This window comes from Oryctolagus cuniculus, chromosome 7 (assembly GCF_051225735.1).
Source record: "Oryctolagus cuniculus isolate XC-2025 breed Fujian yellow rabbit chromosome 7, ASM5122573v1, whole genome shotgun sequence".
Lineage (NCBI taxonomy): Eukaryota > Metazoa > Chordata > Mammalia > Lagomorpha > Leporidae > Oryctolagus > Oryctolagus cuniculus.
This window is the reverse complement of record NC_142873.1, coordinates 110752159-110777395: the sequence shown is the minus strand read 5'-3', so window position 1 is coordinate 110777395 and position 25237 is coordinate 110752159. Positions and strand designations below refer to the sequence as shown.

Below are 25237 nucleotides of genomic sequence, written 5' to 3'. Positions count from 1 at the left end.
CATTTGTCCACAAACTACTTGAAGCATGCTTATGTCTCTTCCTTAGACTACTCTGTACTGTGGTTTTCTCTAAGTTTCTAATCCCTCTACCTTCTATCTGCTAGAGATATCACATAACTTCTGCTTCACCGCAAGCAGCTCTTTTCTCTTGCATTTACCAGTACAGATAATAGATAATATCCAGCATAAAAGAAAAAATATAAGCTTTAGAATCTGATGCCCCTGGTTCCACTCCTAGCTATCCCGCTTTCTGGCTTATGGGACCTCAGAGAAGTTAATTAACAACTCTGAGCCTGAGCTACCTTAGCTGTTGAAACTTTAAATGAGATGACTGTGAACTGGCCAATAAAATGCCCAGCACATAGTGAATATCCCTAAATGTTAATTCCCTTTCCCACTTGCCTGAACAACTCCATAATCAGAATTAAATAGCAAATACCATGATTCAGAAGCTACTACATTTGACAACTAACTTCTTTATTAAGACTTCTGGGGATGGCACTGTGGCGTAGTGGGTTAAGCTACCACCTGCAGTGCCGGCATCCCATATGGGCGCCAGTTCAAGTCCCAGCTGCTCTACTTCCGATCCAGCTCTCTGCTATGGCCTGGGAAAGCAGTACAAGATGACCCATGTCGTTGGGCCCCTGCACCCACATGGGAGACCCGGAAGAAGCTCCTGGCTCCTGGCTTCATATCAGTGCAGCTCCAGCTGTTGTGGCCAAATGGGGAGTGAACCAGCGGATAGAAAACCTCTCTTTCTCTCTCTGTGTAACTCTCACTTTCAGATAAATAAATAAATCTTAAAAAAAAAAAAAAAAAGATTTCTGAATACAGGTTTCCAACATATTTGCCCAAAGACTTATCTACAAAGGAACAATATTCTTCAATAATTTCTAAAATCTGGATACTAGAATACTTATCAAAATTGAAACTTCATAAAAACAGCTCTTCTACATAAAGGGCAGCAGACTGTGCTTTTTATTAGGTTACAATAAAACTAAAAAGCATGTCAGCACTATCCCCCAGAGTGATACTTAACACCATATTAAGCCCAGTGAAATAATCAGCAGCCAGGAGGGCAAACTATAAGCAATGGAGACATCGATTTTGAAAGTGCTATTTAGCTAAACAGAGTACTTCATTTGTGAAAAACTAGAGTCATAACAGAATTCACCACTACTTTAGTCATTATATCTCCTTTAAAAAAAATAAGCAAAGGCCAGAAAAATCCTTCTTCATTATGAAAATCAACAAAGGAAAGGTAGTTTATCTTCTTATTCTGTCTTGATACTTCAAACACAATCCATTAGGAAAATAAATTTTGTAGTAGAACAAAACATAATTTTTTATAAATATTTACCTGATTGGATATACAAGTCAAGGACCTGTAAACATTTAGTTGGTTAACGAGGACAGAGATCTTTTAGAAGCTTGATCTAGAAAATGAGTTTTTCAATTTAATGTAACCATCTAAGTTTCACTAAGTTGAGATTACTTTTAAGAAAGATAAATTATTAATTTTTACTCATGATTCCTACAGAATTAAACTAAAAATAATTAACATCATATGCTATTACTTCTTAATGGCTTATGATAACATAAAAATACTATTCCCACAAACCTAATATTTTATGAGGAAAGTAAATAAAAGTAATTGTGGAACTCCTAAGGAGAAAATATCTATACATAAAAATTCCTTTGCTTGTTCAGCTATCATGTTTAAACAAATTCTGAGATATTATAATTATTATTCATCTACCTAATTCATTCATAAATCCTACTAGGTATTCTCAAATATTACAATACACATGTAACTTACTTTCTGTTCACAATTGCCCAGTCTTCTGTATAACTTCTTATACAATCTCTAACATGTGGATCCATTTCACTATTTTAAAAAAGAAAATATATTTGTAAAATTAGACAGGAAAGTAGACGTTTGTGAATCTAGTTGCTGCAATTCTTGTTCTAACAAGAAATAACATCATAGCAAAAAGAATATCAATAAAATAATAGAAGGTAGCCTTTCCATATTTACACTAAAACCTAAAACAGGTAATATCTCTTTACCTTTCTTCAGGCACAGCTGAAACAAGGGTTCTGCAGTCCCGAGGACTATAAACAACTTCAAGATCATCGGGAGGAAATTCAATCAAGTCCCGCAGAGGCCCAGAATCCGCAGCTAACGGATGAGTAAGGAGGTAATCTTCCAAATCCACTGGATCCACTGCTTCAGTGAGGGGCACCTTTATAAAGGAGGGTTGGGCAGTGGGAGGGAGGGTATGCAGAAAGGAATAAGTGAATGTAAGAATTTTAAAAACTTAAAGAAAATTAATTACTTTTCAAAAGGTACTATGTTTTTAACTGAGTTAAATTCTAAAAATTTTTTTAAGATTTATTTATTTATTTGAAAGGCAGAGTTACAGAGAGGCAGAGGCACAGAGAAAGAGAGAGAGGTCTTCGATCCGCTGGTTCACTCCCCAGATGGCCACAATGGCCAGAGCTGTGCCAATCTGAAGCCAGGAGCCAGGAGCTTCTTCCAGGTCTATGGGTGCAGGGGCACAAGCGCTTGGACCATCTTCTACTGCTTTCCCAGGCCATAGCAGAGAGCTGTATCAGAAATGGAGCAGCCAGGACTTGAATGCTAGCACTGCAGGTGGTGGCTTTACCCACTAAGCCACAGTGCTGGACCCCTACATTTTTAACAAATATTCATCCAAATGCACTGAAAAAACCAGAGTATTGGCCTTTTTGAACTTCTTTATGCTTTTGGACATAATCTCTCCAACCTTCTTGCTTAGACTTTTCCCTTCTCACATAAAAATAGCAATAATGATTAACAGTTCTGTTATACTTCACAATTTAACATACTCATTGGAAAGACTTTTTTTTTTCTGTTTTATATCTTTGGAATCTTCATTGGTAAGCTTCTAAACAGACCTTGTACTTTATTTATTTATCTTGTTGACTATCGTGGTAAAAATATAACCAGACTGGTAGGCTAAAACTGGTGCTCCCAAAGCTTTCCACAGCATAGAACCTGTTCTCTGTATACTACCTTATATGGAAAAAATAAATCAAAGAGTCTTTGCAGAGACTGAAGACCTTCACTGGGGACATTTTCCTGGATTATCTGGACAGGCACTGAAGCTAATCACATACAATCTTATAAAGAGTCAGAGGGATATTTGGTACATACAGAGATGAAAGGCAGATGAAGATGGAACAGAGATTTGAAGATTCTTGCCTTAAAGTTATAACTGATGTAGCTGTCAGTCAGTGAATGCTAGAACCACCAGAATCTAGAAGAGGCAAGAAACTGGGAGCATTCCCTGAAGGGAGCATGACCTTGCCACAACCTTGCTAAAATAAATAAATACAACTTTTTTTTTTAAAAAAGGGATAAAATGGTAAGTTTTACATTCTGTATTTTTACCACTACATATGAGAGTATTACCCAAAATGTTCAAGAAAAATGTATATTATGAAAAGCCGCATGGATTTCAATTTTGTTTACACCAAAATAAACCTATCTTTCTAAAATTTTTTATTTATTTGAAAGCCAGAGGGAGAGGGAGAGGGGAGAGAGGGAGAAAGAAGGAGGGAGGGAGGGAGGAGGGAGGAGTGAGGGGGAGAGAGAGAGAGAGATAGAGAAAGGAGAGGAGAGGGAAAAGGAGGGGAGGGGAGGGGAGGGGAGGGGAGGGGAGGGGAGGGGAGAGAAGCGATCTTCCATTCGCTGGTTCACTCCCCAAATGGTCACAGCAGCCAAAGCTGAGCCAGGCCAAAGTCAAGAGTCAAGAACTCCAACCAGGTTTCCCACATGCATGGCAGGGAGTCAAGTGCTTGAGTCATCACTGGCTGTTTCCCAGGTGAACTAGCAGGGAGTTGGGTAAGAACCAGTGTAGCCAGGACTCAAATTGGCACTCCCAACATGGAATGCATATATCCCATGAAGCAGCTTAACCCACTGTACTAGAAAACCCATCCAAACTTATCTTTTAATTGTTTTCCCATGAATTTTTTGAGATGTCCATGTATATTATATCTGTATTATTTTTTATTTTTTATATTCATTTATTTATTTGAAAGGTAGAGCTAAAAAGAAAAGTGGAGGGGGGAAGTCCTCCATCCACTGGTTCACTCCCCAAATGGCCATCAACAACCAGAGCTGGGTTAGGCTGAAGCCAGGAGCCAGGAGTTTCTTCCAGGTCTCCTATGTGGGTGCAGGGGTCCAAACACTTGGGCCATCTTCCGCTGCTTTCCCAGGTGCATTGGCAGGGAGCTGGACTGGAAGAGGAACAGCCAAGACATGAACTGGCACCCATATAGGATGCATGTACTATAGGTGAACATTTAACCCTCTACACCATAGTGCTAGACTCATCATATATGAGCTATATGTTATATATTTGTGAAATTTTAATAAAATTTTAAAAATATTTCTAATTCAATCTTTTCGGATATTATTTCTGGGCAGTACACATATCAAGATTCAAAATGTCACACTGAATACTTAATAAAAAAATCACAAAATCTGGGAGATCCTTATATTTAAATAATTCCAATTGAGCCTTTCCACAAAGGATAATAAATCATATTAACAGGAAGTGTTAGGTAGGGGAGGAAGATATGATACTCCCTTAAGAACCCTTTCTCATTGACATTACAGACAACTTTGCTTTCAAAAGTTACATATAAGGCCACTGGTGTAGTGTTAGCTTAACTTTCATAAAGGAAACAAATTTATTTTTCTACAACTGTCTCTGCGGAGACAGCTCATCAGAGTCAGCTGCCTGGGTTAGTTTTGGGCTATCAGGATCAGCTGCTCACAACTACATTAAATTATTTCCCAAGAGTTAATATTCCAAGGCAGGTAAAGCTGCCACATACAATGCTGGCATCCCATGTGGGTGCCGTCTCGAGTCCTGGCTGCTCCACTTTCCACCCAGCTCCCTGCTAACGTGCCTGGGAAAGCAGGAGGGGGAGGGTCCCTGTGGCATAGCAGGTAAAGACAATGCCTGCAGCCGGCATCCCATCTAGGCACCAGTTCATGTCCAGGCTGCTCCAATTCCCATCCAGCTCCTTGCAAATTCTCCTGGAAAAGCAGTAACAGATGGCCGAAGTCCCTGCACTCCTGCACATCCTGGGTCCTGGCTTCAGCATAGTGAAGCCCCAGCCAATGCAGCCATTTGGGGAGTGAACCAGTAGATGGGAGATTTCCTCTCTCTCTCTCTGTCTCTCTCTCTAACTCTTTCAAATAAATAAGTATATCTTACAAAAAAAATAAAAAAGCAAGCAAGCAACAGAACATGGCCCAAGTACTTGGTCCCCTGTCTCCCATGTGGAGACCAAGGTAGAGTTCCTAGCTCCTGACTTCAGTCTGGCCCAGCCCTGACTGTCGTGGCCTTGGGAAGTACGCCAGCAGACAGAAGAACTCTTTCTAATTCAAATTTTCTCCCTCTGTCACTCTGCCTTTCAAATAAATAAAATAAATCTTTAAGAAGAAAAAACTCAAGTTATCTAGGGTCAAATTCATTTATGAATCTCATCTAGATAAACCAGCAGTAGATATTTATGTGACAATAAAGGAAATGAAACATGCACTGAATAGATGAAATCAAGAAATTAGTGTTAATTTCGTTAAATGTGATAACAGCACTGCAACTAAATAAGAAAATGTCAATGTGTATTCTAGTCTTTCCACCACAGTTTAGGTTTAAAGAATCTCACAATTTGAAAAAAGAACACAAGAAGAAAAATGGAAATCAACAAGCACTGACAACCTTTTGAAGAGATTTTGTTGCAAAGATGAACAAAGAAATGTTGGAAGTTAGAGAACACAAGAAAAAATACAGCAGAAAAGCAAGATTTTTTTTCAAATGGGAGAAACAACAGGATAGTTGAATACACATAAGAAAGATCCAGGAAATAAAGGGGAAATGATACAAAAGAAAAGGGAGCATTACTAAAATACTACATTGAGAAATTGAGGAAAGCTGAGAACTAATGAACAAACGGGAGGCAACTGGTGAATAGGTCGACTATATTGGTACAAATGGTAGGTGGACACATATATGCTGGGAGTATGCTGATGCTGTCTTCTGATTGCTTCAATTCTCAGGGAGCAAAGTCATTCTAAGAATGAAGATGGAGAACAGTTATTAAGGGGTAAAGGAGATAGACAGTAGGAGGTGTGAAATAAATCAAATAAAACATACGGAGAATGAAACCATTAGGAAAATTGAATACATGCCTGGCAATATAATACTAAAGCCTTCATGAGTTTGTGATCATAAATTTTAGCTGACACCAATCAACATGATTGTCCACTTTGCTCCTGTCACATTTAGCTGCAGAGACACGAATTTAAATAGCAACGAGATTGTGTAAAGTGGTAACAGGTTAAGGAAGTCAAGGGTAAATGCAGGGAAGTAATTATAATGATCCACAAATAAGTTTGGTTAGGAGAGAAAACAGGACATCAAGGAGTGAGAGAGAGTAAAAAGTTTCTGAGTGCGTGGATTCTGGGTCCTGACGGAGGGACAGTTAGATCAGGGTACCAGAACAAGGGAATGAGAAAGGAGGTAGTGATTAGAGAATGAGAAGCATAAAACCGAGGTTATATAGGGTTTATATTATTCATAATTACTAAACCTAGAGTCTGATTATGAGCTTTAAGTAGCTGAGAGGTGGTTCAGGATAAAGGGATAATATTATTAGAGGAAAGAAGTTTAAGACATTGAGAACACATTTGAAGGGCCATCTCTGTGTACATTAAAATTGTCCAGATAGCTATATATAGTAAAATTTCTCCAATTAGCACATCATTGTTTTTTTTGTTTGTTTGTTTGTTTGTTTTTTTTTTTGACAGGCAGAGTGGACAGTGAGAGAGAGAGACAGAGAGAAAGGTCTTCCTTTGCCGTTGGTTCACCCTCCAATGGCCGCCGCAGCCAGCGCGCTGCGGCAGGCGCACCGCGCTGATCCGATGGCAGGAGCCAGGAGCCAGGTGCTTTTCCTGGTCTCCCATGGGGTGCAGGGCCCAAGCACCTGGGCCATCCTCCACTGCACTCCCTGGCCACAGCAGAGGGCTGGCCTGGAAGAGGGGCAACCGGGACAGAATCCGGCGCCCCGACCGGGACTAGAACCCGGTGTGCTGGCGCCGCTAGGCGGAGGATTAGCCTAGTGAGCCGCGGCGCCGGCCACATCATTGTTATTAAAAGTAAACTTCAAAGGTCGGCGCCACGGCTCATTAGGCTAATCCTCCACCTGCGGTGCCGGTACCCCAGTTTCTAGTCCCGGTTGGGGTACCAGGTTCTGTTCCGGATACTCCTCTTCCAGTCCAGCTCTCTGCTGTGGCCCGAGAGTGCAGTGAAAGATGGCCCAAGAGCTTGGGCCCTGCACCCGCATGGGAGACCAGGAGGAGGCACCTGGCTTCTAGCTTTGGATTGGCACAGCGCGCCAGCTGTGGCGGCCATTTGGGAAGTGAACCAACGGAAAAGGAAGACCTTTCTCTCTCTTTCTCTCTCTCTCTCACTGTCTAACTCTGCCTGTCAAAAAATAAATAAGCATTATAAACATATCATTACAAGTCAAACTGCTGGTTCCCAGTATGCTTTGTGTAGTCAATAATTGGTATATTTTGAAAGCTAAATGTTAATGTATAACTTCACTCTTTTTTTTTTTACAGTTTATTTATTTTTATTTATGTGAAAGACAGTGAGACAGAGATCTTTCATCTCTGGTTCACTCCCTAAATTTTCACAACAGGCAGGGCTAGGCCAGGCTGAAGCCAGGAGCCTGGAAATCCACGCAAATCTCTCATGTAGGTGGAAGGAAACTAAGCATCTGCTCCATTATCTGTTGCCTCCCAGAATGTACACTAGCAAGAAGCTGCATTGCAAGTGAAGTAGCTGCGACTGGAACTAGGTACTCTGCTATGGGATGCAGACACCCTAAGCAGCAACTTACCCACTGCACTGCTGTGCCACAAAACTCACCCCCAGTCTATCATTTTTACTTCCTGTTTTAGTTTTCCATAGCATTTGAAAAAAAAAAAAAAAAAAAGACCTCTAGACAAATGACAGCAGGATTATACAATATAATTAATGAGTTTTCATCAAAACAAATGACTCTCATTCTAGTTTCTTTAATAGAATATTTACTGGGCCAGCATCATGGCATAGTGGGTAAAGCAGCCACCTGCAATGCCAGCTTCCTATATGGGTACCAGTTGAGTCCCAGCTGTTCCACCTCCCAACCATCTCCCTGCTAATGTGCCTGGGAAAGCTGTGGAAGATGACCCTAGTGCTTGGGCCTCTGCCACCAACGTGGGAAATCCAGGTGAAGCTCCTGGCCTCTGGCTTTAGCCTTGCCCAACCCTGATTTGCTGTAGCCATTTAGGGAGTGAACCAGCAGTTGGAAGAGTTATCTTTCTCCATAACTCTACCTTTCAAATAAATAAATGCTTTAAAAAATAGAATATTTACTTCTCTTATCTGGTACCTAACTTACAGCAATGATTCAATAAGTACATATTCCTGGGGCTGGCATCATGGCACAGGGGGTAAAGCTGCCACCTGCAATGCCAGCATCCCATTTGGGTGCCAGTTTGAGTCCCAGCTCTACTTCCAGTCTCAGCTCCACTCCCAGTCAGCTCCTTGCTAATGGCCTGGGAAAGCAGAGGAAGATGGCCCAAGTACTTGGGCCTCTGTTACCCATGTAGGAGACCTAGATGAAGCTCCTGGCTCCTGGCTTTGGCCTAGATCAACCCTGGCCCTGCAGTTATCTGGAGAGTGAATCAGTAGATGAAACATCTATCTCCATCCCTCTCTCTCTCCCTCTCTCTCTTCCCCCACCACGACTTTCAAATAAATAATCTTTTTTAACAAAATACATATTCCTTTCGATTGAAGGGGACAGAATATATTACAAACCCATATAATTCCACATATTTCCTTCAGAGCTCATTTCTAGAATATACGCCTAAATTTCCAGATTATAAATCACCTTGGGTTTGTGAATTTCTAAATGCAAAATCCCAGGTTTTATTAGATCCTGAATGTAAATTTCAGAGCTGACCAGGAAGCCAATCCTTCTCTAACATCCTGCAACACCCTCTCCCAATGCAGACTTTAAGGAACTGTGAGGAACCAATCCTCTGGCTCCTGTCTTTCCCCTACTCTGCTCAGTAACATCACATACATATTTTAAATATGCTACTTACTGTGGTGTGATGGGATATATTGCCAACAATGTTGAGGTTTTTGAGCAGTTGGGGAGAGCCACTATATTGTCCAGAGATCTGTTTCCTAACTTCTGCTGCCACCGTTCTATAATAAAGAAAGAAAATACATTACTAACATTAAAAAAAAAAACTTGAATTAAATGCTGATTTAAAGAACAATAAAATCCCAGTATATCAATAAAGCTATAAATTCATAAAATACTTCAAGAAATATTTTTCTAGCTTATAATTACATTAGAGTACCTTTATAATGCTGAAGGCTAAGAATGACAGCTAATTCATATAAGGTATTTCTTTAATATGACAATTTAGGGAAATACTTTGACCTATGATAGAACTAGCAACTACAAAAAGATGTATAAATTAAAATTTATATACTTGGGCTGGCATTATAGCAAGTTAAGTTGCCACCTGTGACATCACAACCTGTATCAGCCCCAGTTCAAGTCCTGGCTGCTCCACTTCCCATCCAGCTTCCTGCTAATGCACTGGGAAAGCAGCAAAAGATGGCCCAACTCTTTTTTTTTTTTTTTTAAGATTTATTTTATTTATTTGAAAGACAGAGTTACAGAGAGAGGTAGAGACAGAGGGGGAGGTCTTCCATCTGCTGGTTCACTCTCCAGGTGGCTGCAACGGCCGAAGCTGTGCCAATCCGAAGCCAGGAGCCAGGAGCTTATTCCGGGTCTCCCACACAGGTGCAGGGGCCCAAGGACTTGGCCATCTTTTATTGCTATCCCAGGCCATAGCAGAGAGCTGGATTGGAAGAGGAGCAGCCGGGACTAGAACCGGTGTCCATATGGGATGCCGGCGCTTCGGGCCAGGGCTTTAACCTGCTGTTAAAGTGGGTCCCATGATGGCCCAACTCTTTGGGCCCCTGCCACCTACATGGGAGACCCTTATGGTGTCCAGGCTCCTGGCTTTGGCCTGGTCCAGCCCCAGGCTATTGCAGCCATTTGGGGAGTGAACCAATGGATAGAAGATCGACCTCTCTCGCGCGCTCTCTCGCTCTCTAGCTCTCTCTCTCTCCCTCTGTAACTCTGCCTTTCAAATAAATAAATACATCTTTAAAAAAAAGAAGAAGAAGAAAGAAAAGGCTATAGGTACTATACTATACAATTCCAACCATATCACATTCTGGAAAAGGCAAAATATGGATATTAAAAATAGTAGTTGTCACAGGCCAGTGGGAGTAGGGAAAGGGAGAGATGAATAAACAGAACACAGCAGATGTTTAGGGGATGTGTGCTCCACTTCCCAGAGCCATTCCTGCTCAAGTGTATCCAGCAAGGCAGCAAGTGATAGCTAAAATACTTGGGTCCCTGCAACTCACAGAGAAGATTCAGGCTGAATTCCAGGCCCTGGCTTCAGCCTGGCCCAGTTCTAGCTACTGTGGGCATTTGGGAGTAAACCAGCAGTTGGGAGACCTCTGTCTCTCTGCCTTTTAAATAAATTAATACTTTTTTAAAAAAGGAAGGAAAGCATTCACACAGACCATACACCATAAGATATTAGCAATAACAACAAAGGACCTACATGGCAGTTATGTTGTATTTAATCTTCCCCTAACCCACTCCATTTAGCTATGAATTCCAGAATGACCCAAGAAATAACGCTAATATAGGCCTGCCTCTTTCATTTCTAATCATTCTTCATGCGACAAGAAGTAAAGCCTGAATATGGTTGAATAAGGAGAATTCAGAATAAAATTTCCCTTTAAGAGTATTTACTTACACTACTTCTATAAAGTCACAAGGAGTAAATGCAATGTGATATGGCATGTAAGAGAATAAGAACTCTTGGAAATACTACTATAAGTTGAGTTCCCTGAGACACTTACACATTCAAGGAAATGGAGTTTCTCTGGGGCTAATTCAGACGGGCAGCAGAAAAACTAGAACTGGCAGGTGAAAAACTAGAACAGCCTTGCCCTGCTGACATGAATTTGATTTCAGTGGTAGGAAAGCCCAATATTTATATAAATTCTCTTTGATAAAAAAAAGAGAGAGAGAGAGAGAAAATGTTGCAAGCCAGAATTCTCTGTAATAGTTATAATGCAATTATCACCTAGAAAAATATAAGCAACTTCAAAGTCTGTGGAAAACGGAATTAAAGCTGGCACCACGGCTCAATAGGCTAATGTTCTGCCTGCGGCGCCAGCACACGAGGTTCTAATCCTGGTCGGGGTGCCAGATTCTGTCCCAGTTGCCCCTCTTCCAGGCCAGCTCTCTGCTGTGGCCCGGGAAGGCCGTGGAGGATGGCCCAAGTGCTTGGGCCCTGCACCCCATGGGAGACCAGGAGAAGCACCTGGCTCCTGGCTTCGAATCAGCATGGTGCACTGGCCGCAGCGGCCATTAAGGAGTGAACCAATGGAAAAGGAAGACCTTTCTCTCTGTCTCTCTCTCTCTCACTGTCTAACTCTGCCTGTCCAAAAAAAAAAAAAAAAAAAATGGAATTAAAAGTAAATTTATTTTGGTGCAAAGTATTTTTGAAATCCATGCAGTTTTTTCATAATACACATTTTCCATAAACTTTATTTTGAAGATCCCTCATATGCATGGATTTCAAAATTCTTCACATCAAAATAAACTTATCACAAGCAAGTTTCAAGGACACCACTCAAAGGAAAAAAGTGGCTCCAGAAAAGGGGGGAAAATAGGTTCAGGTCCCAAAGGTGGTGGCAATGCAATAAAGGTCAAATACACTGTGTGTGAAAACCATGACAAAATCATGAAAACCATGGTAGAATTAAAGTCTGGAACAAAATTCAATGAAGTGGCTGCACAATATAATGAAGATAAAGCCAGGCAAGGGGGCCACTTGCGTTGGATGACCAGAGGGCCCTTGGTGGGACCATTTCAAGAATCAGCATTTGCCTTGCCTGTCAGTGGGATGGATAAGTCTGTGTTCACAGACCCACCAGGTAAGATGAATTTGGATATCATATTATTATGGTTGAAGGGAGAAAATAAAATCATACAAATATAGGCTGGTGCTGTGGTATAGCAGGTTAAAGCCCTGGTCTGTAGCACAGGCATCCCATATGGGCGCCGGTTTGACACCCGGCTGCTTCACTCTCAATCCAGCTCTCAACTATGGCCTGAGAAAGCAGCAGAAGATGGTCCAAGTGCTTGGGCCCCTGCACTGGCGTGGGAGACCCGGAAGAAGTTCCTGGCTTCTGGCTTTGGATCAGCCCAGCTCTGGCCGTTGCAGTCATTTGGGGAGTAAACCAGTGGATGGAAGACCTCTCTCTCTCTAGCTCTACCTCTCTCTGTAACTCTGTCTTTCAAATAAATAAAATAAAAAAAAAAAATAGGTCATATGAATAAAAACACACTTACCTTTTTTCTTATTTAATTTTTATTTATTTGAAAGTCAGAGTTACAGAGAGACAGGGAGAGATACAGAGGTCTTCCATCATCCCTGAATGGCTGCAACAGCCAGGGCTGGGCCAGGCCAAAGCTAGTAGCCTAGAGCTTCTTCTAGGTCTCCCACATGGTACAGGCACCCAAGGACTTGGCTATCCTCTGCTGCTTCCCCAGGTGCATTAGCAGAGAGCTGGATCAGAAGTGGAGCAGCTAGGGCTCCAACCAGCACCCATATGGTTGGCCAGCATTATAGGTGGAGGCTTAACCTATTACACCTCAATGCTGGCCCCAAAACTTAACTTTTAATTACATTTTCTACAAACTTTCTGAAATATCCTTTCATTGTGGGGAGGGAGAATACAGTGAAGTACCAAGAATTTGGATCCTCAGGTTTGGTACACTCCCTCTTCAGAACTACCTCTACAATATCCTTTTTATTTTTAATGGATTTTTTTTGAAGATTGATTTATTTATTTATGTAAGAGACGTAGAGCTAGAGAGAGGGAGAGACAGACAGAAAGGACTTTCATCTGCTGGTTCACTCCCCAAATGACCACAATGGCCGGAGCTAAGCCAATCCCAACAAGGAGCCAAGAGCTTCTTCTGGGTCTCCCATGTGGGTGCAGGGGCCCAAGCAATTGGGCCATCCTCTACTGCTTTTCCCAGGTCATAACAGAGAGCTGGATCCGAAGAGGAGCAGCCAGGACATGAACCAGCATGCATATGGGATGCTGGCACCGCAGGCAGCTACTTTACCTGCTATGCCACAGCACCAGCCCCTGCAATATTCTTTAGGAATTAACAAAGACAGGAAAAACTTCACCTCTGTGCTGGGATTTAGCCAAATGGTTAAGAGGCCCACATGCCATACTGGAGTCCCTGAGCTCCATACCAGGTGACAGATTCTGAATCCAGATATTGTGGGAGTCAGCATAGATAATGCTGACTGTGGAAGTCTGCAGTGATAGCTCAGGTTCCAGTCATTACAGAGTAAACAATGAACAGGCTCATTCTTGTTCTCTCTCTCTCTCTATATATATATAAATTTTTAGTTAAAAGAAAAAGAGCCTTTCCAACTTGGGCCCTACAAGATGGCTCCCACTTCTTTGGGGTGGCGAGAAGAAGAGTTGTCCTGCCATCAAGAAAGTGGTGACCTGAGAACACACCATCAGTATTCAAAAGGGCATCTATGAGTTGGCTTCAAGAGAAGTGCCCCTTGGGAACTCAAAGAGATCTGGAAGTCTGCCATGAAAGAGATGGGAACTCCAGATATGTGCACTGATACCAGGCTCAACAAAGCTGTCCAAGCCACAGGAATCAGTCACGTCCCACACCACATCCGTAAAACTGTCCAGTAAACATAATGAGGATGAAGATTCTCCAAACAAGCTCTACACTTTGGTGACCTATGTACCTGTCACCACTTTCAAAAATCCATAGAGTCAATGTAGAGAACTAACTGCTGATTAAAGTTATAAAACTGCTAAAAATGGGCTGGAGCTGTGGTGTAGTACGCTAAGCCTCTGCCTACAGCATCAGCATTCCACATGGGCACTGGCTCATGTCCCAGCTGCTCCACTTCTGATCCAGCTCTCTTCTGTGGCCTGGGAAAGCAGGAAAAGATGGCCCAAGTCCTTGGGCCCTTGAACCCATGTGGGAGACCCGGAAGAAGCTTCTGGTTCCTGGCTCTGGATTGGTGCAGCTCTGGCTTTTGAGGCCTCTGGGAGTAAACCAGCAGATGGAAGACCTCCCTCCCTCTCTCTCTCTCTGTAACTCTGCCTTTCAAATAAATAAGGCACTCGGATCTGGCTGAAAAGCCCATGAGAGTATTTCAGGCATGGAAAGCCAAGACACTCTGGTAAATAAATCAATCTTTAAAATAAATAAATCTATCTTAAAAAAAAAAAAAAGACCACTGCCCTCTAAGATTTAAGAAAAAAAATAGTCTCTAATTCTTGTAGCCTTTTTCCATCAAGAACTATCTTGCAGATCCACATGAACTATATCTCAATCACAGCATCTATCAAACTGTTTTGAAATTTGTTCCATATCTCCTTGTAAAGAACTAAACAGTTAAAAAGCAGGACCTCATTTTACTTACCTTTGCACTCTCAACAGAATGTCTAAATGTGTTTATAAATGTTTACAGAGCTGAAGAGGGGGAAATGGGACCAGAAGACATTCATAATTCTTTCCCCCAAAAAGTAACTTAAAAAGAATGCTAGAATGGAGCAACAGATGGGAGCTCCTTGAGTGCAGGAATCACAGCTTACTAATCCTACATTCTCAACACCTAAAACTACAGTGGAGAGAGAGACATGGAAAGATAGGCTTAAGAGTAAGAAGAGGAAAAAAAACACAGAGTAATGAGAGACAGAAAGGAAGACAGGAAGGGAACAAGAGTGAATTTAGAGACTATCCAGCATAAGAACTTTCAAAATGCTTCTCTTTTTTTTTTTTAATTTTTTTTTTTTTTTATTTTTGACAGGCAGAGTGAACAGTGAGAGAGAGACAGAGAGAAAAGTCTTCCTTTTGCCGTTGGTTCACCCTCCAATGGCTGCCGTGGCCGGCGTGCTGCGGCCAGCGCACCGCGCTGATCCGATGGCAGGAGCCAGGTGCTTCTCCTGGTCTCCCATGGGGTGCAGGGCCCAAGTACTCAGGCCATCCTCCACTGCCTTCCCGGGCCACAGCAGAGAGCTGGACTGGAAGAGGGGCAACCGGGACAGAATCCGGCGCCCCGACCGGGACTAGAACCCAGTGTGCCGGTGCCGCAAGGCGGAGGATTAGACTAGTGAGCCGCAGCGCCAGCCCAAAATGCTTTTCAGAGTAAACAAACATACAAGTGCTGATGGTTTCTCATCAATAAGTAAGAGAAGAGAAAAGAAGGCCTTTTTATCAATTACTGTCAAACAGGTAAACATTTGCTGGGGGAAAATACCTCTGCAAAAGTATCTAAAGTATAATCTTTTCTTTAACAGCCTAGTTGACATTTTTATCTCATTTGTTTACTGGTAAGGTAAAAAAAAAAATACTACTGGTGAAACACAATGCTCTCCTACTGAATGGTAAATTCTTTTCTTTTTTTTTTGGACAGGCAGAGTTAGACAGTGAGAGAGAGAGACAGAGACAGAGAGAAAGGTCTTCCTTCCGTTGGTTCACCCCCCAAATGGCTGCTATGGCCAGCATGCTGCACCGATCCGAAGCCAGGAGCCAGGTACTTCCTCCTGGTCTCCCACGCACTTGAGCCATCCTCCACTGCCCTCCCGGGCCACAGCAGAGAGCTGGACTGGAAGAGGGGCAACTGCGACTAGAACCCGGGGTACCGGCATTGCAGGCGGAAGATTAGCCAAGTGAGCCATGGCGCCGGTCGAAATTCTTTTTTAGAACAATTTTTTTTACAATACATATAATTTGTTTATTTAGCTCAAAACAGTCTCTAATATAACTTTGGCATTTCTTACTTACTTAAGGTATACTAAGCTGATCTTCTGTATATTAAGATAATCGAAAATGAATCTTGATGTGAATGGAAGGGGAGAGGGAGTGGGAAAGGGGAGGGTTGTTGGTGGGAGGGACGGTATGGGGGGGGGAAGCCATTGTAACCCATGAGTCGTACTTTGGAAATTTATATTCATTAAATAAAAGATAAAAAAAAAAAAAAAAAAAAAAAAAAAGCTTGGTTCCACTGCATTTTTTATTTCATCTATTAAATTCTTCGATTCTAATATTTCATTTTGATTTCTCTTTAAAATCTCAATTTCATGAGAAAAATTTTCATTAAAGTATGGATTTTCATAAAAAAAAATATAACTTTGGCATTTCTATACAGGGTTAGTTCCAGAATTCCTTTCAAACTCCACTATTATGTAAATAAAGTGACCATGAAAAGAAGAGGAAGATTTTCCAAAATGGAGAAAAGCCTAAAAAATGACTGATACAACAAAAAAAATTCTATAAAATAAATGAATATGTACATGGTTCTAAGTAATTCAAACTTTACAAAGAGGTACATCTCTCAACCATCTCTAATCCCCAAATATAAGCAGTAAATATTTTCTTGAGTATTCTTCAAGAAAAAGATGGATACACAAGAACATCAGTATGTAGGTAGAAAATCCTTACTTTGTAAAGTCTTTAGATGACTTCATACAATAATCTTTTCTTGATACCTTATACTATATACTTAATACTAAGGTCTTTCAAAAAGTTCATAGTAAATAGAATTAAAGATAAATTACGGCCAGCGCTGCTGTAGCTCACTAGGCTAATCCTCTGCCTGTGGCGCCAGCACACCGGGTTCTAGTCCCGGTTGCCCCTCTTCCAGGCCAGCTCTCTGCTGTGGCCCGGGAAGGCAGTGGAGGATGGCCCAAGTACTTGGGCCCCTGCACCCACATGGGAGACCAGGAGAAGCACCTGGCTCCTGGCTTCGGATCAGCACGGTGCGCCGGCTACAGCGGCCATTGGGGGGGGTGAACCAACAGAAAAGGAAGACCTTTCTCTCTGTCTCTCTCTCTCACTGTCCACTCTGCCTGTCAAATAATAAATAAATAAATAAAGATAAATTACAAAAAAAAATTGTTGAGGGGTTGGTGTTTGGCACCAGTTAAGATGCTATTTGGACATCTACATTCCGTAACAGAGTACCTGGGTAAGAGTCATGGCTCTGCTCCTGATTCCAGCTTCCTCTGGGAGACAGCAGATGATGGCTCAAGTACATGGGTCCCTGCCACCAACATGAGCGATCCAGACTGAGGTCCAGTCCCCTGGCCTTAACCTAACCCAACCCTAGCTGTTCTACGTATTTAAGGCATAAACTAGGTCTGCCTCTCTGTCTCTCTTTCTCCTTTCAAATACATAAAAATACTTTTTAAAAAAAGAATGAAGAATTTGTATAAAAAATTTTGAAATCTATGCACTGTTTTTTTTTTCACAATACCCATTTTCCATGAATGTTTTAAAAATCCCTCTATATCTTGAAAATCTTTTCAGCACCAAGTGTAAAGCCATATATTGTGCAATGTGTTACACTTGTTACACTCATTTAATCTTCAGAAAAACCCTATGAAATGGGAACTGTATTAGGATATTGAAGTGTTAAGAGGTAACAGTCACAAACCAATAATATATAGAGTTAAGATTTGAACATAGAGACTCCACTCTTTTTTAAAATTTTTATTATTTATTTGAGATGCAAAGAGACACGGAGATAGCAGGCACACACTCCATCTGCTGGTACACTCCCCAAATGTTTCCAAAGGTGAAAATGGGGGTTGGGCTGAAGCCAGGAGTCCACAAGCCAGGTACTCAAACTAGGTCTCCCACAAGGTGGCAGGAGCCTAACTAGCTGAGTTACCACTGCTGCTTACCAGGGTGTGCCTGAGCAGAAAGGTGGAAAGAAGACTGTTCTTAACCACTGCTTTACTTTTTATCTGCGAGAGCCCTTGGTATGGATAAACTGGAACATACTTCTGTGTAACCAATCTCTACTGGTAGGCATCGAAGCTATTCTAGTTTTGCAAAGATTACCACTGGAATGTAAGCTCCAGAAGGACAGAGGCTTTTGTCTGAAAGGAGAATTATGGGTGATTTTTCAATTCTCTTTTGGGCTTTATGCATTCCCAAGTCTTGTTTTTCTAATTTTTTTATTTGTTTTCAATTTAGTTGAAAGGCAGAAGGTGGGAGAGAGAGGGGGAGGGAGGGAGGGAGGGAGGCAAAGAGGGACAGAAAGATCTTTCATCTGCTGGTTCACTCCCTAAATGCCTACAAGAAAAGGGTGGGGAAGCAAGGGAGGGAGGGAATAGGAGAAAGAGTGCACATACTTTCATTCACTGGTTCTCTCCCCAAATCCCCACAACAGCCAGGATTGGGCCAAGCCAAAGTTAGGAGCCAGGAACTCAATCTAGGTCTCCCATGTGGATGACAAGAACCCAAGTAACTTGCCATGATCATGTTACCTTTGCAGGGTTGGCACATGAGCAGGAAGCTGGGTAGGGAGAGCAGGAGCTCTAAGCACTCACATATAGGCTGTGAGAGTCTCGTGTGCTTCCTTAACCACTACACCAAACACCTACCCTAGTATTTCCAATTGTCTTCAGGAACATACACTATTTTATAACCAGAGGGAGAAACAGATATTTTTAGATAAATTTCAAAAATCAAATAATTTGCCCAAGCTTATATTCAGATCCATAAAGCTCCTAAGACCTCTTTCTGAAATAAGGGGTAAGCCCCAGCTTTATCCACTAGGAAGTGGCAGAAAAGCATACAGGACAATGGAACTGGTTCACATCAGTGGGTCAAAGCCATTGCCTAACCTAACCTCAAGGATACCTGCATCTAGATCATCCCCTCCTAATAACATATTAGCATAGTAAAAACTACTGCCTCTCAAATCTTGACAGTTTATAATTGCTATGACAACCTAAGGAAGTGACCATGTAAGGAGAGAAAAACGAGTTGGATTCCTTATTCCTAAAAGTTGTTGCCCTTTTTTCAGAAATAAGGTGACTATTCCACCCAGATACTAACACACAGTTGTCAAACCCACAAAGAGGTCTGAAACAATACACAGGCCTGCTGCTCTGTGGAGTAGCATGCTCTTTGTTGCTTTCTTTAATAAAACGCTATAGCTTTTGCTTTGCTTGCTTATGGCTGATTTCTATCTCTTGCCAAAGCCAAGGACCTGCAAGGCTCTGGGGGCCCACATTCGGGTCCCCACCTTTCCAATATAATTTCCATGGCAGCAAGTTTCCAAAGAGAAATTATTCTAGCCATAGTTCATATTAATGATTTGTCTATTTTTGAAAACCTAGCCCATGAAGTCAGTGAAAGACATCTAGTGAAAATGCTTGTGTATATGCTAACACATTGATAAGAACACTATAATCCCTGACCTTCATTATGATCTGTCTCCTGTCTTTACTGGATGGCTAAATAAAACTCAGATCTCAGGCACTATCTTTCTGTCACTCATAAGTTAACCTCTATTAAAATCATTAGGAACACAGAGCACTGGACCATAGTAACCACTAACAGCACAAGAAAACTAAAACATGCACATTGGTATGTGAACCAAAAGAACAAAAACAGTCCTTCTAAATACTATGGGGAATTTTTTTTTTTTTTTTTTTTTTGACAGGCAGAGTGAACAGTGAGAGAGACAGAGAGAAAGGTCTTCCTTTTCCATTGGTTCACTCTCCAATGGCCGCCACGGCTGGCGCGCTGCGGCCGGCGCACCGCGCTGATCCGATGGCAGGAGCCAGGTGCTTCTCCTGGTCTCCCATGGGGTGCAGGGCCCAAGCACTTGGGCCATCCTCCACTGCACTCCCTGGCCACAGCAGAGAGTTGGCCTGGAAGAGGGGCAACCGGGACAGAATCCGGCACCCCGACCGGGACTAGAACCCGGTGTGCCGGCGCCGCAAGGCAGAGGATTAGCCTAGTGAGCCACGGCCCCGGCCATGGGGAATTCAAAAAAATTCATGAAGAACAATTAAAAGATAAGTTTATGGGAAGGCATTTGGCCTAGGAGTTAAGGCACCACATCTCATTTGGGAGTTCCTAGGCTCAATACCCAGCTCCACTTTGGACTCCAGCTTTCTGCTAATGCAAACTCTGATGGCTCAAGTGACTGGTTTCCTACCATCCATGTAGGAGACCTAAATTGAGTTGCTGGCTTTGGCCCCAGTCAGGGTTTATTGAGGACATTTGGGGAGGGAACCAATGGATAAAAGCATGAGCTATAACCTTCCCCCCAGCCCCGCCGCCCCGCCCCACTTGCTCTGTTGCTCTCTGTCACTCAATTGAAAACAAATTTTTAACAGGTGAAACAAATACATGGTTTTTAAAAAGGTAAATTTATTTCGGTGCAACAGCTTTGAAACCCATGTATACTTGTATACTTTAAGACACAGCTCCTTTTCTGGAGAAGCACATAAACAAAGATATTAGATGCTTCATGAACCCCATCTGACACTATTTTGGGATAACATTTAAGTCAAAGATTTAGAAAGCACTGTAATAAGTAGAGGTGTCTGTCTCCAACACTGTGATCTACAGAATTTCACTATTATCTCAATTTCCTCCACTAAAATATGTTAATAATATTGCTCCCTATTTTATCAAAGTATAACTACAGAAAAATTCAAACATTTAGCTTTCAAAGTATTATCGCTGACCTGATAATTACAATTTAAAAGAACGAGGAGGAAAAAAATATCCACTGTAAAAATTTAATCCTCCCAAAGATAAATCTATCTTTAACTCTACCCTATTGAATAAAAATAAAGCTGGAAGTCTTCTTATCCACAATGTACAAATTATATCTTGGTATAAACTGCACATAATTAATTGCTAAATCCTGTTTATTGTCACTCTTAAATACTTCTGAAATCTTGGTATTCTTCTTCCCTTCCTACAGCATCTACTGACAAACAACATCATATTTAATGTTGCAAATCTGAATGTTTCCCTCCTTATATCAGAAAGCAAGCAAAGACGATTGCCTTCACCACTTCTATGCAACACTATCCTGAAGGTTCCAGCCAGTGCAAAAGGAAGGGGGAAGGAAAGAGGGAAGAAATGAAAGGCATTCAAGTTGGAAAGGAGGAAATAAAACTGTCTCTAATCGCAGACAAAATCATCTTAGACATATAACACTCGAAGGAACCCACAAAAAACTACTGGAATTAATAAACACTTTCAACAAAGTTAGAAGATACAAGTTAAGTGTTCAAAAATCAATTTATTTCTATATTCTAGCAACGAACAAAGCAAATTTTAATTGACATCATGACATCAAAAATACTTAGAAATAATGTAACAAAAGGAGTATAAGACTTATACACTGAAAACTTCAAAACACTGCTGAGAGAAATTAAGTAGGATCTAAGTAAAGGAAAAGACACTCCATTTCCATGAACTGGAAGACTCAATATTGTTCAGATGACAATTCTCCCCAAACTGACCTGTGGGTTAAACATAATCGCTATCAAAATTGCAAGAGGATTTTGCAGAAACTGGCAAATTCTATATTGATATTGACTCTGAAATGTATATGGAAATATACAAAATATCTAGGATAGCCATAATAACTTTGAAAAAATTAAAAGTTGGAGGACACATACTTATATTTTTCAAAATTTACCAGAAAGAACCTATAATTACAACAGTATGGTACTGCTGTAAGGACAAACATACAGATCAATGAAACAGAATTAAGTGCCAAAAGATAAACACATTTATGGTTAACTGCTTTTTAATTGACACATAATAACTGTACAGATTTAAATAGATACATATATACAATGTATAACGATCCAATCAGGATGATTAGCATTTTCATCTCCCTAAACATTTACCATTTCCTTGTATTCAGAACTTTCAGACTCCTCTCTTCTTGTTCTTTAGAAGACAGATTATAAGTTGCTGTGAATTATAGTCACCCTAGCATTAGAAATTATTCAGTCAATATAACTGTATTTTGATACCTATTATCCTTCTATCTGTCCTCCACTGTTGCCAGCCTCTAGTAAACCACTATTCTACTCTCCACTGCTATGAAATCAACTTTTTTAGCTTCCACGGATGAGGAAATACATGCATGATTTGTCTTTCTGTGCCTGACTTACTCATTTAACAATATCTTCCAGTACTATCCATGTTGCCATGAGTAACAGGATCTCACTCTATTTTATGGCTAATATTCCATTGGGTATGAATATTATATTGTCTTTATCCATTCATCCATGATGGACACCTCATCTGATTCCATACCTTACCTACTGTAAATAGTGTTACAATAAACAAAGAGAGTGCAGATATCTCCTTGATAGACTGACTTCATTTCCATTGCATATATGTCCTGTGGGGGGGATTTCAGTTTTCTGAGGAACTATCATATTGTTTTCTTTAATGGTTGTACTAATTTACATTCCCACCAACAGTATGTCAGAGTTCCCCTTCCTCTACATCCTCACTAGCATGTGTAATTTTTTATATTGTTAATTATCTCTGTTCCAACTACAGTGAGATAGTATTATGGTCAACTGATTTTTGACAAAGGTACAAGGGAAAACTCAATGGCTCAAGGATAGTCTTTTCACCAGAGTGTTGTAACAACTAAACATCCACATACAAACTGTAGCTTTAGACCCTCATCTTACACACACACACAAATAAATGCAAAGTGGAACATAAACTAAAATGCAAGAACTAAAACATTTAACATTTTTTGGAAGAAAACCTTTATGATCAAGAATTCGGTGAAGTCTTATCTACAACATGAAAATGATAATAAAAGAAAAATATTGATGAATTGGACTTCATCAAAATTAAAAACAGTCACCATTAAGAAAATGAAAAGCCAAGCCAGACAGGGAGGGGGGGAAAAACATTTTAAAGATTTTATTTATTTATTTGAAATACAGAGTGAGAGAGAAAGTCAGAGAGAGACAGAGAAAAAGAGAATATCTTGCATCCACTGGTTCACTCACCAAATGGCACCAACAGCAAGGGTTGGGCCAGGCCAAAGGCAAGAGCTAGGAACTCCATCTGGATTTCCCACATGAATGGCAGGGACTTAAGCAATTGGGACATCTTCTGTTGCCTTCCCAGGAGCGTTGGCATGGAGCTGGATTGGAAGCCACAACTTGGACTGGCACTATAATATAGGATTCCAGCATCCCAAGCGGTGGCTTAACATGTTGTACCACACACAATGCCAGTCCCAGAAAATATTTTTAAATCAAAAAGTACTTGCATGTAGCCCATAATTATGTGTAATTTTAAAATGAACTATTTTTTAAAATTTATATCTGGAACATACTGAGAATTCTAACTCAAAAGCAAGTTAATAAAACAATTTTAAAAACTGAAAAAGGCCGGCGCCGTGGCTCAATAGGCTAATCCTCCACCTGGGGTGCGCCGGCACACCAGGTTCTAGTCCCGGTCGGGGCACCGGATTCTGTCCCGGTTGCTCCTCTTCCAGGCCAGCTCTCTGCTGTGGCCAGGGAGTGCAGTGGAGGATGGCCCAAGTGCTTGGGCCCTGCACCCCATGGGAGAACAGGAGAAGCACCTGGCTCCTGGCTTCGAATCAGCACAGTGTGCCAGCCGCAGAGCACCACCGGAGCGGCCATTGTGGGGTGAACCAACGGAAAAGGAAGACCTTTCTCTCTGTCTCTCTCTCTCACTGTCCACTCCGCCTGTCCAAAAAAAAAAAAAAAAAAAAGTGAGCAAAAGATTTTAAAAAAATTTAAAAATTTTTTAAAAATGAGCAAAAGATCTGAACTGATATTTCACCAAAGAAGATGTGTGTGAATGGCCAATACACACATGAAAAATATTAGGGAAATGCAAAAGAAAAATCATAGGGAAATACCACTTCACACTCATTAGAATGTCTACAATCAAAAAGTGTGAGCAAGCATGTGGAGAAATTAGAATCCTCACACACTGTTAGCAGGAATATAAAATGGATCACTGTGAAACAATCTACAATCTGACAGATTTTCAGACAGTTTAACATATAAACCAGCTCTACAAAAATTGACAAGTTTTGAAAGAAAGATTATACATAAATGTCCACAGTGGCAATTTTACAACAGCCAAAAGACAGAAACTAAATGTTCATCAACTAAGGTTGGCACTGTGGCATAACGGGTAAAGCCGCTGCCTGCAGTGCCGGCATCCCATATGGGCGCCAGTTGAAATCCCGGTTTCTCCACTTCTGATCCAGCTCTCTGCTATGGCCTGGGAAAGCAGTAGAAGATGGCCCAAGTCTGTGGGCCCCTGCACCTGCATGGGATACCCAGAAGCTCCTGGCTCCCGGCTTCAGATCGGCGCAGCCAACTAGGGAGTGAACCAGCAGATGGAAGACCTCTCTATCTCTATGCCTCTCCTCCCTCTGTGTAACTCTTTCAAATAAAATAAATAAATCTTGAATAAGTAAATAAATGTTCATCAACCAATGAATGAATAAACAAAGTGTGCTATATGCAACAGAATGCAAGTATTATCCAGCCATAAGGAGTGATATGCTGAGTCACATTCTATATGAATGAACCATAAAAGCATTATGCTAAGTGGAAGAAGCCAGACACAAAACATCATCTTTCCTATCACTGTACTAACATGAAATGTTCAGAAAAGGCAAATCTAAAGAGAGACAGAAGGCAGATTAATGGTTGCCTGCATCTTGGGGGCTGAAATAGGGAGTACTATAAGCTGGCATCAGAGAAATTTTGGGGTGATGGAAATGTTCTAATATTGGATTGTGGGTGATGTTTCCTAACTAAAAATTCACTAAAAATTATTTAATTATACACTTGAACTAATTTTCTGGCATGTAAATTATACCTCATTAAAACTGTTTTAAAAAAAAAATTGTGGAGGGCCAGTGCTGTGGTATAGCAGGTTAAGCTGCCTGCAGTGCCAGCATTCCGTATGGGTGCCTGCTCGAGTCCTGACTGCTCTACTTCCAATCCAGCTCTCTGTTATGACCTGGGAAAGCACTGAAAGATGACCCAAGTGCTTGGGCCCCCGTACCTATGTGGGAGACTCAGAAAAAGCTCCTGGTTCCTGGTTCCTGGCTCCTGGCTTTGGCCTGGCCTAGCCCTGGTGATTGTAGCCACTT

The 25237-nt window shown here is 41.3% G+C and overlaps 1 protein-coding gene and 1 pseudogene across 8 annotated transcripts in view; one reads left to right on the top strand and one right to left on the bottom strand.

Annotated features, from left to right (window-relative positions):
- Positions 1-25237, bottom strand: part of DOCK7 (dedicator of cytokinesis 7) — a 268792-nt gene that overhangs the window by 228649 nt on the left and 14906 nt on the right. For all 8 annotated transcript variants that reach the window (XR_016210986.1, XM_070078382.2, XM_089300543.1 and 5 more), the window contains exons 2-4: positions 9224-9329; positions 2071-2246; positions 1820-1888 (exon numbers count right to left, since the gene is read on the bottom strand). Coding sequence is in view for 5 of the 8 variants with exons in the window: in XM_070078382.2 (XP_069934483.1) it covers positions 1820-1888; positions 2071-2246; positions 9224-9329 (351 nt within the window). In the remaining 3 variants the exon portion in view is untranslated. The remainder of the gene's footprint in view (positions 1-1819; positions 1889-2070; positions 2247-9223; positions 9330-25237) is intronic.
- On the top strand, positions 11972-12213 carry LOC149125688 (peptidyl-prolyl cis-trans isomerase NIMA-interacting 4 pseudogene; annotated as a pseudogene).